We start from the raw sequence: 15302 nt of genomic DNA, 5'->3' as shown, positions 1-15302 counted from the left end.
TTTTGAATCCATTTAGCCAGTCTGTGTCTTTTGGTTGGCACATTTAATCCATTTACATTTAAGGTAATTATTGACATGTATGTTCCTATTACCATTTTCTTAATTGTTTTGGGTTTGTTATTGTAGGTCTTTTCCTTCTCTTGTGTTTTCTGCCTAGAGAAATTCCTTTAGCATTTCTTGTAAAGCTGGTTTGGTGGTGCTGAATTCTCTTAGCTTTTGCTTGTCTGTAAAGGTTTTAATTTCTCCATTGAATCTGAATGAGATCCTTGCTGGGTAGAGTAATCTTGGTTGTAGGTTTTTCCCTTTCATCACTTTAAATATGTCCTGCAACACCGTACTGGCTTGCAGAGTTTCTGCTGAGAAATCAGGTGTTAACCTTATGGGGATTCCCTTGTATGTTATTTATTGCTTTCCCCTTGCTGCTTTTAATATTTTTTCTTTGTATTTAGTTTTTGATAGTTTGATTAATATGTGTCTTGTCATGTTTCTCCTTGGATTTATCCTGTATGGGACTCTCTGCACTTCCTGGACTTGACTGACTATTTCCTTTCCCATATTAGGTAAGTTTCCAACTATAATCTCTCTTCAAATATTTTCTCAGTCCTTTTCTTTTTCTCCTCTTCTTCTGGGACACCTGTAATTTGAATGTTGGTGCGTTTAATGTTGTTCCAGACTTCTCTGAGACTGTCCTCAATTCTTTTCATTCTTTTTTCTTTATTCTGCTCTGCAGTAGTTATTTCCACTATTTTATCTTCCAGGTCACTTATCCGTTCTTCTTCCTCAGTTATTCTGCTGTTGATTCCTTCTAAAGAATTTTAAAATTTCATTTGCTGTGTTGTTCATCATTGTTTGTTTGCTCTTTAGTTCTTCTAGGTCTTTGTTAAACGTTTCTTGTATTTTCTACATTCTATTTCCAAGATTTTGGATCATCTTTACTATCATTACTCTGAATTCTTTTTCAGGTAGACTGCCTGTTTCCTCTTCATTTGTTTGGTCTGGTGGGTTTTTACATTGCTCCTTCATCTGCTGTGTATTTCTCTGTCTTCTCATTTTGCTCAACTAACTGCGTTTGGGGTCTCCATTTCAGAGGCTGCAGGTTCGTAGTTCCTGTTGTTTTTGGTGTCTGCCCTCAGTGAGCAAGGTTGTTACAGTGGGTTGTGGCTGGTCCCCTTCCCGGTGGAGGGGACTGGTACCTGTGTTCTGGTGGATGAGGCTGGATCTTGTCTTTCTGTTGGGCAGGACCATGTCTGGTGGTATATTTTGGGGTGTCTGTGAACTTATTATGATTTTAGGCAGCCTCTCTGCTAATGGGTGGGGTTGTGTTTCTGTCTTGCTAGTTGTTTGTTATGGGGTGTCAAGCACTGTAGCTTGCTGGTCGTTGGGTGGAGCTGGGTCTTAGCATTGAGATGGAGATCTCTGTGAGAGCTTTTGCCATTTGATATTACATGGGGCTGGGAAATCTCTGGTGGTCCAATGTCCTGAACTTGGCTCTCCCACCTCAGAGGCTCAGGCCTGACACCCAGTCAGAGCACCAAGACCCTGTCAGCCACATGGCTCAGAAGAAAAGGGAGAAAAAAAAAGAAAGAAAAATCAATAAATAAAATTATTGAAATAAAAAATATTATTAAAGGGCTTCCCTGGTGGCTCAGTGGTTGAGAGTCCTCCTTTCGATTCAGGGGACATGGGTTCGTGGCCCGGACTGGGAAGCTCCCACATGCCGCAGAGCGGCTAGGCCCATGAGCCGTGGCCACTGAGTCTGCGCATCTGGAGCCTGTGGTCCGCAATGGGAGAGGCCACAACAGTGAGAGGCCTGCCTACTGGAAAAAAAAAAAATTAAAAATAAAAAAAATTAAAAGTAATTTAAAAAAAGAAAGAAGAGAGCAACCAAACCAATAAACAAATCTACCAATGATAACAAGTGCTAAAACCTATACCAAAAAAACCCAAAATGCACAGACAGAGCTCTAGGACAAATGGTAAAAGCAAAGCTGTATAGACAAAATCACACAAAGAAGCATACACATACACACTTACAAAAAGACAAAAAGGAAAAATATATATATACACACAAAATGAAGAGAGCAACCAACTCAATAAACAAATCTGCCAATGATAATAAGTTGTAAATACTAAACTAAGATAAACATAAAACCAGAAACAAATTAGATGCAGAAAGCAAACCTCAAGTCTACAGTTGCTCCCAAAGTCCCCTGCCTCAATTTTGGTATGATTCGTTGGCTATTCAGGTATTCCACAGATGCAGTGTACATCAAGTTGATTGTGGAGATTTAATCCGCTGCTCCTGAGGCTGCTGGGAGGAATTTCCCTTTCTGTTGTTTGTTCGCATAGCTCCTGGGGTTCAGCTTTATATTTGGCCCTGCCTCTGCATGTGGGTTGTCTGAGGGCATCTGTTCTTCACTCAGACAGGACGGGGTTAAAGTAGCAGCTGATTAGGGGGCTCATGCTCACTCAGGTCGGGGGGAGGGTGGGGTATGGAATGTGGGGCGACCCTGTGGCAGCAGATGCCGGTGTGACATTGCACCAGCCTGAGGCGCACTGTGTGTTCTCCCGGGGAAGTTGTCCCTTGATCACGAGACCCTGGCAGTGGTGGGCTGCACAGGCTCCTGGGAGGGGAGGTGTGGATAGTGACCTGTGCTTGCACACAGGCTTCTTGGTGGCTGCAGCAACAGCCTTAGCATTTCATGCCCGTCTCTGGTATCTGCGCTGATAGCCACAGCTCACGCCCATCTCTGGAGCTTCTTTAGGTGGTACTGTGAATCCCCTCTCCTTGTGCACCAGGGAACAACGGTCTCTTGCCTCTTAGGCAGGTCCATACTTTTTCTGGACTCCCTCCCATCTAGCTGTGGCGCACTAGCCCCCTTCAGGCTGTGTTCACGCAGCCAACCCCAGTTCTCTCCCTGGGATCTGACCTCCAAAGCCCGAGCCTCAGCTCCCAGCCCCTGCCCGCCCCAGCGGGTGAGCAGATAAGCCTCTCAGGCTGGTGAGTGCTGGTCAGCACCGATCCTCTGTGCGGGAATCTCTCTGCTTTGCCCTCTGCACCCCTCTTGCTGCGCTCTCCTCCATGGCTCCGAAGCTCCCACCCTGCCACCCCCAGTCTCTGCCAGTTAAGGGGCTTCCTAGTGTGTGGAAGCTCTTCCTCCTTCACAGCTCCCTCCCAGAGGTGCAGGTCCTGTCCCTATTCTTTTGTCTCTGTTTGTTCTCTTTTCTTTTGCCCTACCCAAGGACGTGGGGAGTTTCTTGCCTTTCGGGAAGATTGAGGTCTTCTGCCAGCGTTCAGTAGGTGTTCTGTAGGAGCTGTTCCACATGTAGATGTATTTTTGATGTACTTGTGGGGAGGAAGGTGATCTCCACATCTTACTCCTCTGCCATCTTGAAGGTCCCCTGTCCCATTATTCTTGATGTTAACTTTGTTCACTTGGTTAAGGTGGTATTTACTAGGTTTCTCCAACATAAAGTTACTGTTTTTCTTTGTAAGCTAAATTTTGTGGGAGATATTTTGAAATTATGTAAATATCCTGTTCCTTAACAAATTTTCACCCACTAGGTTTAACATTCATTGATGATTTTTTGCATGAATCATTTATTACAATGATGGTTGCCAAATGCTCATTTTCTAATTTTGTCATTCCTTCCACATGTATTAAGTGGTATTCTACTGTAGGGAAGAATACTCTGTTATTTGTTCATTCATTTATTTAGACTCAAGAAGTCCTATTTTATTTACTGGGGTTTAATTCATTATTATTATTATTTATTTTGATGCTCAAATTGGCCTATATTTGGCTAGCAGGAGCTTCTTCAAGAGGGTTCCTAGGTGTTTTTTTTTTTACCACTTTCTAATCGCATCTTTAGCATTTCCTCACTTTTGACACTTCTATTCCAGACTTACGTTGTACTTTCTGTGCTCCACCTGTAGTGTCATTCTGGTTCTTTCTAGTGGAGAATATGTAGAAACCAAGATCTGAGCATTAGGGGTGCTGATTAATACAGGGTGTCATTGTTTCTAGGCCCTTTTAACAAATAGACCTAGGAAGGATAGACATAGACACACACACACACACACACACACACACACACACACACACACACACACAGTTTGCTTCTTGGTCATTTGGGTATTCCATAGATTACCAGTGTGAGCATTTTATATAATATGGATTTTGATGTTTTTAAAAAATAACATTTACCATAAGCAGAGCCCATGTGTGTGTGCACATGCATACACCTGTGCACATATATGTATGTGTATATCCTTCTTAGCTCTATCTGCATATGTGTGTGCACGCATGCACTTACTGATCTACCTAAGTTAAAAACCGTGAGTTGACACAAATACCTCCAATTCAAATCCAGTATGACAGAGTTTGTTTTAGCCTTTCCCCTTTCCATTTTTGAAACTCCTTTCTGAGAAGCCTGGCTCTCATTATTCACAATATATTTACATACTTGCCTGTTACCCTTGTGTGTAATCACCATGGTGGCTGTCTCCTTAGCCACATCTCTGCACATTTAACTTGTCCCTTTGCCTCTGTACTTCTCCAGTCCCAGTTCCCTTGGCACTATTAGCCTTCTCAGTCTTGACCATCCCCTTCCCCCAACTGTCTCCATATTCCTGGCCCTAGCAGGCCCACCAACCTGAGCTGTATTAAGGGAAGGGAAGGAAGAGGAAAGACACTAAGAAATATATTATAAAGAAAAATAAACAAAAGGGGAGAGCTGTTTTATTTATTTCTGTGTGAAATGCTGTTTTAAAAATATATAATAGTGTTTAGTAGCCCTTACTTCGAGGCTGACTGTGGTTCAAATTCTAAGTTTACCACCTACCAGGTGTGTAATCTTGGGCAAGGTACTTAACATCTCTGTGCCTCAGTTTTCTCACATGTAAAATGGGGCTAGTAATAATACCTGTCTCATAGGATTCTGGTGAGGTTTAAGTGAGTTAATATGTATAAAGTGTACAGGACAGTGTCTTGCACACAGTATTTTTATTATTATCAGACAACCTATCATTGTGAAATATGTTTTTTTCCAATAAAAAATTACTAAATACCAATGAATCATTAGTGATGTCTTCATTATGATCATTAGTGAATCATTAGAGATAAGAAAAATTACTATGGTTACTTTTTCATCTATCAAAAAGTATATGTTCTCTACAGGAAAATAAGGCAGCCAGAATTGGTACTTTTCCAAGAGTTTGTTTTTTTTTAACCAGGCTGTGAAGTTAAAGGAAAAATCATTAAAAGTTATTGCCAATTAGAGATATTAGTTTAAGCCACTGGGATGGTTTTCAAATTATACAGTTTTAATTTGCATGCATCTTTTTAGGAGTCTGCATCAGAAGTTGGCAGTCTGTGGCCCATAGGTCAAATCTAGCCCACTGCTTGGTTTTTATATGCCCAGTGAGCTAAGTGTGGTTTTTACATTTTTAAAAAAACTTATTTATTTTTATTGAAGTACTGTTGATTTACAGTGATGTGTCAGTTTCTGGTATACAGCAAAGTGATCCAGTTTCATATATATATATATATATATATATATATATTCTTTTCTACTATGGTTTATTATATGATATTGAATATTTCCTATGCTATATTGTAGGACCTTGTTTTTTTAATCTGTTTTATATGTAGTAGTTTGTATCTGATAATCCCAAACACCTAATTTTTCCCTCCACCACTGCCTTTCCCCTTTAGTAACCATAAGTTTGTGTTCTGTGTCTGTGAATCTATTTCACAATAAGTTCATTTGTGTCATATTTTAGATTCTACATGTAAGTGATATCATATGATATTTGTCTTTCTCTTTCTGACTTACTTCACTTAGTATGATAACCTCTAGGTCCATTCATGTTGCTGCAAATGGCATTATTTCATTCTTTTTTACGGCTGAGTAGTATTCCATTGTGCATATATACTACATCTTCTTTATCCATTCATCTGTCAGTGGACATTTAAGTTGCTTACATGTCTTGGCTATTGTAAATAGTGCTGCAGTGAACATTGGGACGCATGTATCTTTTCTAATTATAGTTTTGTCTGGCTATATGCCTAGGAGTGAAATTGCTGGATCATATGGCAACTCTGTTTTTAGTTTTGTAAGGAGGCTCCACACTGTTTTCTACAGCGGCTGCACCAATTTACATTCCCAACAATGTAGGAGGGTTCCCTTTTCTCCACACCCTCTCCAGCATTTGTTATTTGTAGCCTTTTTAATGATGGCCATTCTGATTGGTGTGAGGTGGTACTTCACTGTAGTTTTTTTTTTTTGTTTTTTTTTTTTTTGTTTTTTTTGTGGTACACGGGCCTCTCACTGTTGTGGTCTCTCCTGTTGCAGAGCACAGTCTCCAGACGCGCAGGCTCAGCAGCCATGGCTCATGGGCCCAGCCACTCCGTGGCATGTGGGATCCTCCCAGACCAGGGCACGAACCTGTGTCCCCTGCATTGGCAGGCAGACTCTCAACCACTGCATCACCAGAGCAACCCCTTCACTGTAGTTTTGACTTGTATTTCTCTAATAATTAGCAATGTTGAGCATCTTTTCATGTGCCTATTAGTCATCTGTGTGTCTTCTTTGGAGAAATGTCTATTTAGGTCTTCTGCCCATTTTTACATTTTTAAATGGTTTTAAAAAGTAAAAATATTTTATGACAAGTGAAAATTATGTAAAATGCAAATTTCATTTTCTATAAGTAAAGTTTCATTGGAGCATAGCCACACCTATTTGTGTATATCTTATCTATGGCTGATCTTGCTCTACAGTGACAGGGTTGAATAGTTACAACAGAGACAATACGGTCCACAAAGTCTAAAATACTTAATGTATGGCCCACTCTCACCACTATTATTCAACATAGTTTTGGAAGTTTTAGCCACAGCATTCAGAGAATAACAAGAGATAAAAGGAATCCAAATCAGAAAAGAAGTAAAGCTGTCACTGTTTGCAGATGACATGATACTATACACAGAGAATCCTAAAGATGCTACCAGAAAGCTACTAGAGCTAATCAATGAATTTGGTAAAGTAGCAGGATACAAAATTAATGCACAGAAATCTCTTGCATTCCTATACGCTAATGATGAGTGAAGTAAGTCAGAAAGAAAAAAACAAATACCGTATGCTCACACATATATATGGAATCTAAGAAAAAAAAAAGCTCATGAAGAACCTAGGGGCAAGACGGGAATAAAGACGCAGACCTACTAGAGAATGGACTTGAGGATATGCGGAGGGGGAGGGGTAAGCTGGGACAAGGTGAGAGAGTGGCATGGACATATATACACTACCAAACGTAAAATAGCTAGCTAGGGGGAAGCAGCCGCACAGCACAGGGAGATCAGCTCAGTGCTTTGTGACCACCTGTAGGGGTGGGATAGGGAGTGTGGGAGGGAGACGCAAGAGGGAAGAGATATGGGTATATAGGTATATGTATAACTGGTTCAATTTGTTGTAAAGCAGAAACTAACACACCATTGTGAAGCAATTATACTCCACTAAAGATGTTAAAAAAAAAAAAAAGAAAGTGTGCTGACTCTTGGTTTATACTGTTAGAAAAGCAGTCACAGAGGTCTGGAAGAATCTCAGGGAAGATGGGTCAAGTCCAGCAGATACTGCTGCCTCGCCTGGTGACCCTGGACAAGTCACATATCCTGGTCTGTTTCCTCATCTGTGAAATGAGAATATTGGACCTGAACATCTAAGTCCTTCATGCTACCCTTTGGTGCCTTCGTAACATGAGTTCACTCGATTCTACTTTTATAGGCTGACAGTTTATTTAAAAAAGCAGTCTCACTTCATCTTTTCCATTAATCTGTTTGATATGAATTGAGCTAATATGGCAATTTCCATCTCTGTCCAAAAGCTTCAGAAATCATTGAGACCTCACATTTTTATCTGATTTTATCTCCCATTACTGTGCCTGAGTGGATTTTGTGTTGCAATATATATTACCTTATTTTGTTAGATGGCCAAGCTATTTCACAGTGGCCCAAAGAGCAGTTTATTCTGTTCCATAGCAACAAGCCTTTTGCCCACATTTGCCATCTGGTGTTTGAAGCCTGTATCTTGTGGAGATTTTTTTCATTAGCTGACAGTCATTGCTCATCTGCTTTTGGCTTTAGTATATCTGACATTCTCATTATTGCTCATCCTAAATAGTCTCTGTTTTAAGTAAGAGAGCACTTGGAGTTGTTTGCTTAATAGAAGGGATTCAGTTTCCTCATCTGGAAAACAAGGGTGTTGGATGAGAAGATTCCTGCCAGTTGACACCATCTATGATTTTATGAAACTTGGGTTTTAATGACTTATGTATGTGATTGACAGCCCACCTAGACTGTGGTCTGTGAAGAGGAAGGCCATGCCATAATAGGCTCTCTTGGTGATGAATAACTGAGTAAGTGAATGAATGGCCACATAAGCCCAGGTAATATCAGGATGAGAGAGCCATTGTCCCATAAAGGCAATACCAACGGTATTTTGTAATTTTCCACATTCATTTTCCATGGTATTTTTAGAGGTTTCCTAAAAATAAATCTCAAGGCCGTGACCTACAAAGCCCCTTGCTACCTCCTCCATCTGATTTTTACTACTCTTTCTTCTGGTCTTTATACTATATCCCCACTGGTCGTCCTGGTATTTCAAAACATGCCAAGCATCTAATTTAAGTTTAATTTAAATATACATATCAGCGTCCTTGTACTGGCTGTTCCCTCTGCCTGGAATGCTCTTCCAAGAATGTGCAAGTGGTTTATTCCCTTCATGCAAATCTGTGCTCAAACATCATCTCTCAGAGAGACTATCACATCCCACGTCTTATTTTATCCATTTACTTTGCTTTATTTTTCATCATAGCACTCACTAATATATTCAATGTGTCTTATATGCCTCTATCAATTTATTGTTCCTAGCCCCTGGAATAGTGCTTTGCACACAGGAGTCACTCAAGCAGTAATTGTTGAGTGAATACATGAATGAGAACAAGAAAAAATTATCTATTAAGTACTTGATTTGTGACTTAAGGTTCTCTCCAACTCCACTGTTAAAGTACACACCTGTCTATAACACAACGTGTAGTTTTTTTGCCTCTCTGCCTCTGCACCTATCATTATTTACCCCTTCTATCCCTTTCCCTCTAATTCTGGATACTTATAAGTCCCAAATCCTACCCATCATTGTCTGAGTTCTGTCTTTTCTTTGAAACCTTCACTGACCAGGCCCACTATCTCTCCTTCTGAACTGGTGGGGCCAATGGCACTCTGTCATCATGCCCTCTCCCATCTGATTCATTATCTATCTCTCCGTGTCTTAACTCCCCAACCATAGGCTCTATGAATAGAGATTATTTTTATGTATTTCTATTTTGTTTTACTTTACACTTTCATGTATATTTTAAATGGAATTGACTGTTTTAGATAGAATAAAACATTTACTATTAACAATTTTGAATCTGCAAAGATATAAAGATGAAAGCAAAAATTACCCCCAAATTCTACTGTAAAGAGAAAATAACCACTGTGAACATTTAGACACACCAACCCAACACACACACACACACACACACACACACACACACACCCCATATTATAAAAAATTGGGTACCATATGTTATCTAGTACCTTAAATATTTTTTTGCATTGTTTTAAAAAAATTTAAGATTATATCGAGGATAATTCAGTAAATATGTCTTCACTGATACTTTTAATTGCTGCAGTTTCATCATATTTAACCAATCCCTTATTTGACTGACTTTGAAATTATTTGCAATTTTTAGCTATTGCAAATGTTTGATGTATATTTTTGGGGTAAGCGGGATGAGAGATTTGAAGAGAGGGTAGACTTGAAATCATCATGGTGGAGGGATGGAACATGCATTGACTAGAGAAATACTCTTCACGTGTCTTTTACTAATGTGCCCCCTAAAAGAATTTTGAAAAATTCTGTTCCCTTTTGCATTTTTAAAAGTTGATATGTATAGTTTTTATTAAATTTTAAAATGTTTAAAGCTTATAATTTCTGGCAAATTGTAAATATATACATGTTAAAATTAAGCTATGCTATTACTTTTTAAAAGATGTCTGATGGAATCAAAATATAGTGGTTTGATATCTACCTTAATCTATTTTTCAAAAAATCATGAACTAGCTCCTTATTAATGATCTGAAATGGTATACAGTCCCTTTTTCTTCTAGAATTACCAGTTCTATTCTCCTTTTCTTACAGAGTTTGTGCTAATACAGTATAGTTTTACACTTCAAAGCCTTTTACTGGTCAACCGTTGCAATGAAATTTGTGTGCATAAATGTAAATATTTAAAATTTCCTGGGACCACAAGGAAATTTTTAAATGTGTATTACACATTTTGAAAAGTAATTTGTTAAATGTATTAATAAAATAAAAAAGCTGTTTTTTTCTTCCAACTAGGTAATGTATCTACGGATGAGTGTTACTTGTTGGTAGAATTAAATAGAAGCAGTATCAATTTTTTTCTTATTTTTCATTTTTATAGATGTAAGTGTAAGTTCAAGATTCCATTGTCAGGCAATTATTACATGCAGTTATGTTCAGTGTTCATAAATTGTCCCATGGTATACTACTACTGTGTTCTGGACTTGGGTTTCCTATAACAGCCTAACAAAAATCTTTCATTCATCTGCAGTGAGGTACCCTTTCTATAAACAATTGTTTCCTTTAATCATTTGGGGTGTGGGGAGAAATAGATACCAATTAGCCATTTTTAATACTGTGTGTCTTCAAATTAGAATTTTTAAAGTCTTATATCTACAGAATGGCAGAAAAGGAGAAACTTCATACAGTTTACTTCTTTGGGCAAGCAAAGGCAAATCCCTGTCTTTTTGCCTCTGAACTCTATCCCATTTGCTGCCAAATACCTTTTAAAATTAATTTAGCTATGGTATAGTCTCTTTTAAGATTTAGATATTTAATAACAACAAATGACTATGGTTCATTAATTTGTGATTCTTTTCTTTCTTTTTTTTAAAGATAGTGTTTTTGGAAGAAGCGTCCCAACAAGAAAAGCTGGCCAAAGAATGGTGCTTCAAGCCATGTGAAATAAGAGAACTGAGCCACCAGTAAGTCAGAGCCAACATTTTTCCCTTTTACTTGATGCTGTTAACTAGTCTCAGATGATAAGAACTTGTCTTGAGAGACAGAGGCTTTTTTTTTTTTTTTTTTTTAAGGATGAGGTGGGAAAGAGAAGGTAAATAGAGAATATGGAGCTGAAAGACAGAAACTTTGAAAACTAGAGGCTGCCATCATTCATTTACTTCTTCAGCAAATATTTGTTGAGCTTATCATGTGTAAGAATAGGATCTGGAGGTGAAAATGATCTACAGAGCCTTGGTCCTCACTGGGTTTACGGCCCATGGGGGACAGGGAGAATAAACAAGTGCACAGATACGTAAGCATGACAGTGATGCCTTCTATAAAGGAACTAATGAGGGAGCATGATAGAGATAAACTAGTGCTGTGGAGGGGAGTTCGGGGAGGAATAACTCTGACAGTGTGCTTAGGGAAGACCTATCTCCAAAAGTGCATTTGAGCTACGATTTTATGTTCCAGCTACTTTAGTGGTTAATATTTGTGCCAAATGTGTTTCCTGTTGATTGGTCTACTCTCTTCATAGCCTGGGTGATTTGTCTTATAGAAATGGGAATACTTTTTTTAAACTCAAAGATTTTGTCTGGTTTCAGGCCAAGTATGTTTCCAAAGTCAATGAAAGTTCCAAAGTCAACCAAAATCATTTACATTCTACAAACACTTTTATAACTTGGGAAGTGGCTTTAGAGTAATGTAGTGAGAACACTGAATTAGGAATTAGAACACGTGCCACGAATCCTCACCCTACAGCTCTGCAGCTGTTAGATGGAAAGCAAGCCACTTCCCCTCTTTGAGCTCGTCTCCTGGGCTGTTGGCAAAGAATTGTCCTAGATTGTGGTAGACACCTTGTCCACTGCAGGAGGACTGTGAATTGGGTTCCCCCATAGGCTTTGAGGCAGAGGAGCTGGCCACAGTCCAGAGGGATGGGGTGACTGACCCTAAAGTTTTGTTGCACTTATACTCACGTCTCCTCCTCCTTCCCTCTCTGTGCTGCCTCCCTGTTGGCTTAGAAGCATGTGGCCAGTGGGCATGCAGATGAGTCCAATGGACATGGAGGTCATTTTAGGCACCTCTGCTCTTGCCATCTGTTTCCTCTGCTAGATTTTCTCGAGAATATATGTTGAGGAATAACTGACATTTATAAGTCACCTTCTTGCATTGCTTTGTCCTGAAAGATTAGAAGGTGGCTTGGGAGTGGATGAGATGGAGGTTGGGAGAGGGTGGGAGGATGGTGGAGTGGCTGGAGGATGGGCAGTGAGGTGAGCACATCTGTGGGTCTTCATATCCTTTTGTCCCTCTTTATGAGGTTGCTTTTGGAGTTAAATCCATCTGACAAATGTATATGCCAGGAGACCTGTAAGCACTACACACAGAAAAGTGAGAAGGCAAGAAAAATTGTGAACTTTGGTGGAAGACTAAAATCTTTGAAGACAAATTATATTTAAAATGCAAAGTGATTTTTATATCAAACCTATAAGATAGGTACCGTTGAATTTCTTCAAGTCAGGATTAAAATACATGATGTCTCTGACAGTCTGTTTAATAGAGTCAGTGTACCTACAGGTATCTCAGCACTGTGTGGATTTTTTTTCAAATGAAAATTACTGCTGGAGCACTCTGAGCCGTGCTTTGATAGGAGTGGATTAGACTATGACCATGGACCTGAGAGAGGTTGACAGGGCCAGGATTAGGGTGAGGCAAGTGAGGCATTCACCTTGAGCACAGAATTTAAGGATTTGGGGGAGGGCAAAAAACTTACTAATCAAGATAAATAATACTTTAATGCAGTATTTTTAAAAATCAAAATTAATGCAAAGAACCCACAAAATACCAAACAAAATACCAAAATTATTAATAAGGACAAGATGTTGTTGTTTGTTTCACACCCCTGCATTTTTGTGCAATGAAAGAGTGGTTTTCAAACAGCCCAGGATTCCCAGGCCCTTGGGACCATCGCATCACCAGCATTGCATGTTGACGAGGGTTGCCAATAGTGTGCAAGCAGACTGAGTAACTTAAGCTATTATATAGAAGTTCATGTGTTTTGATTGTAGGGCTTTTTCTAGCATTTTCCACTTGGTTAAAAGACAGGTGAATGTTCTGACAACTGTATATAGGGGCACATATTGTTCTTTCTCCTCAGGTTCTGGTACAGCCTAGGCAGCACTGCAAGTTTGGGATGTGAAGTTGATGGTTTTTATCTGGGGAAAGTTGAGATTTTCTGAGGAAGTTAGGATAGTGATTAAGTAAAGTGAAAAGAGCAAAGTGGAAAAGCAGGAGAAAGGAGAGCTTTCTCACCTTCTCCTGCTTCAGCCTTCAAGACCCCCTGCTTTGCCTGCAGTTTGACTTTTGATGGCAACCATTTAGCTGCAAGTGATATCTTGAGTGGAGTTCTAAGCCTGGCTGGGCCACTAATCATCCTTAAGCTTCCTTTGTTGTTTCCGTAGAATGAGTAGCTGGGCTCAGTGAGCGCTAATCTCACGTGCAGCTCTGACAGTCCACACACTCCTGCATGTACTGCTATCTGTAATAATCCTGGAGTATAACTTTGATTATGTGAATGTTTCTATTAATAAGCATTTCATAATACCTCCTGTTTCCTGAAAAGGATTACTAGGCTTTCTGGATGAAAGTTAAACTTCTGATAACAGTAAATCCTTGCTCCCTGTCGCCTCTGAAGACTTTGTATCCTGTGTTATCTCCTTTAGTTCTTTCATCTCTGGTACCTTCAGAATATGCTCAGGTTTCTCCTACATGGAAAACAAAAGGTGACTTTCACTCTTCCCCTACATTACCATTCTAACTTTCACTACCGAATAGTTTTTGCCCAGTATTTTCTCTACACCTGTCTTTCCTGTTCATGGCTCTCTCCTCAGCACCTAGGACAGTAACTAAAACACACTAGGACTGGGTAAGTAGTTGGATAATAAAGGACTGCATCCATGTGAAATCAGGTGTCATTGTATGGAAATGAGAGCTCGCAGGGTCTGGACTCTTACAGTTTTCAACACTGGTCACTGTCCTGCACTCCTTCCCTAAATTGTTGTCCTCAGCACCTATCATAGGTGTCTGTCTCCCTGACGATGATTCTGTCTAGATTGAGCACGACCTTCTCTTCCTCAATCCTACTCTTTAAGTGGAGGCTACTGCTCAAGGTTTAGTTTCATTCTTTCTTCCACAGAAATCTCCGGCACCACCAACTTCTAGGGTTACCTAATCAGGGGAGACAGTCGAATCTGAATGCCATCTTTAACTCTGTGACCTCTTACCGCATGTGTTCAATTGCTTTTTGGAGACTTGCAGGTCATACTTTGACTGTAGGCTTAGTATGACATTGTCCCTCCCTCAAAATAGACTTTCCTTTTAAATTCTCTGTACTTGATGTCATGTATTCAGCATCACACGCTCAGAAACTTACTCTGACTCTTTCCTCTGCTAACTAGAGCTAATAAAAATCAAGTTCTTTCTCTCATATTTATCCTTTTCCTTTCTTCAGAAATGCTCTCATGCTTGAGAGATTGAAAGAGTGTCCCCACACGTGCCTGCCACCACCAGACTCAACTTCCTAAACCTGGGGTTCAATATGTCACAGTTCTGCCAAAGAAGATAAAAAACAAAGGAGCAAATATTCTCATGATCCCTTCCCTCTTGGCTACAGAATGACAAATACATGTTAATTCACTAAATTGAGTATTCAAGACACTTTCTTAAAAAAACTTTTTTGTAGTTGTTTTTTAGGAAACATTTTTTATATAGTAAAGTGCATAGATCTTATATAATTTGATAAATTTTGGCAAATATATATTTGTCAAACATACCAATCAAGATATAAAACATTCCTTCATCCTAGAAAGTTCCCCGTGCGGCTTCTAGTCACTGTCCAGCCCCTTATCAGCAGCTAATGTTTGATTTCTATCACTTAGATTAATTTTGCCTGTTTTTGAACATCACATAAATGTAATAACTCAATATATACTCTTCTGGGCTTCCCTGGTGACGCAGTGGTTGAAAGTCCGCCTGCTGATGCAGGGGAAACGGGTTCGTGCCCCTGTCCGGGAAGATCCCACATGCCGCGGAGCGGCTGGGCCCGTGAGCCATGGCCGCTGAGCCTGCGCTTCCGGAGCCTGTGCTTCGCAACGGGAGAGGCCACAACAGTGAGAGGCCCG

At 39.7% G+C, this 15302-nt stretch overlaps 1 protein-coding gene across 1 annotated transcript in view; it reads left to right on the top strand.

Moving 5' to 3' along the window:
* GDA (guanine deaminase) overlaps positions 1-15302 on the top strand; it is a 126212-nt gene that overhangs the window by 35618 nt on the left and 75292 nt on the right. The window contains exon 2 of the mRNA XM_032636416.1: positions 11020-11108. Within this exon, the coding sequence (XP_032492307.1) occupies positions 11020-11108 (89 nt within the window). The remainder of the gene's footprint in view (positions 1-11019; positions 11109-15302) is intronic.

Source organism: Phocoena sinus, chromosome 6 (assembly GCF_008692025.1).
Source record: "Phocoena sinus isolate mPhoSin1 chromosome 6, mPhoSin1.pri, whole genome shotgun sequence".
NCBI classification, from domain to species: Eukaryota; Metazoa; Chordata; class Mammalia; order Artiodactyla; family Phocoenidae; genus Phocoena; species Phocoena sinus.
The sequence above is the reverse complement of the archived record's forward strand: the minus strand, read 5'-3'. Positions and strand labels throughout refer to the sequence as shown.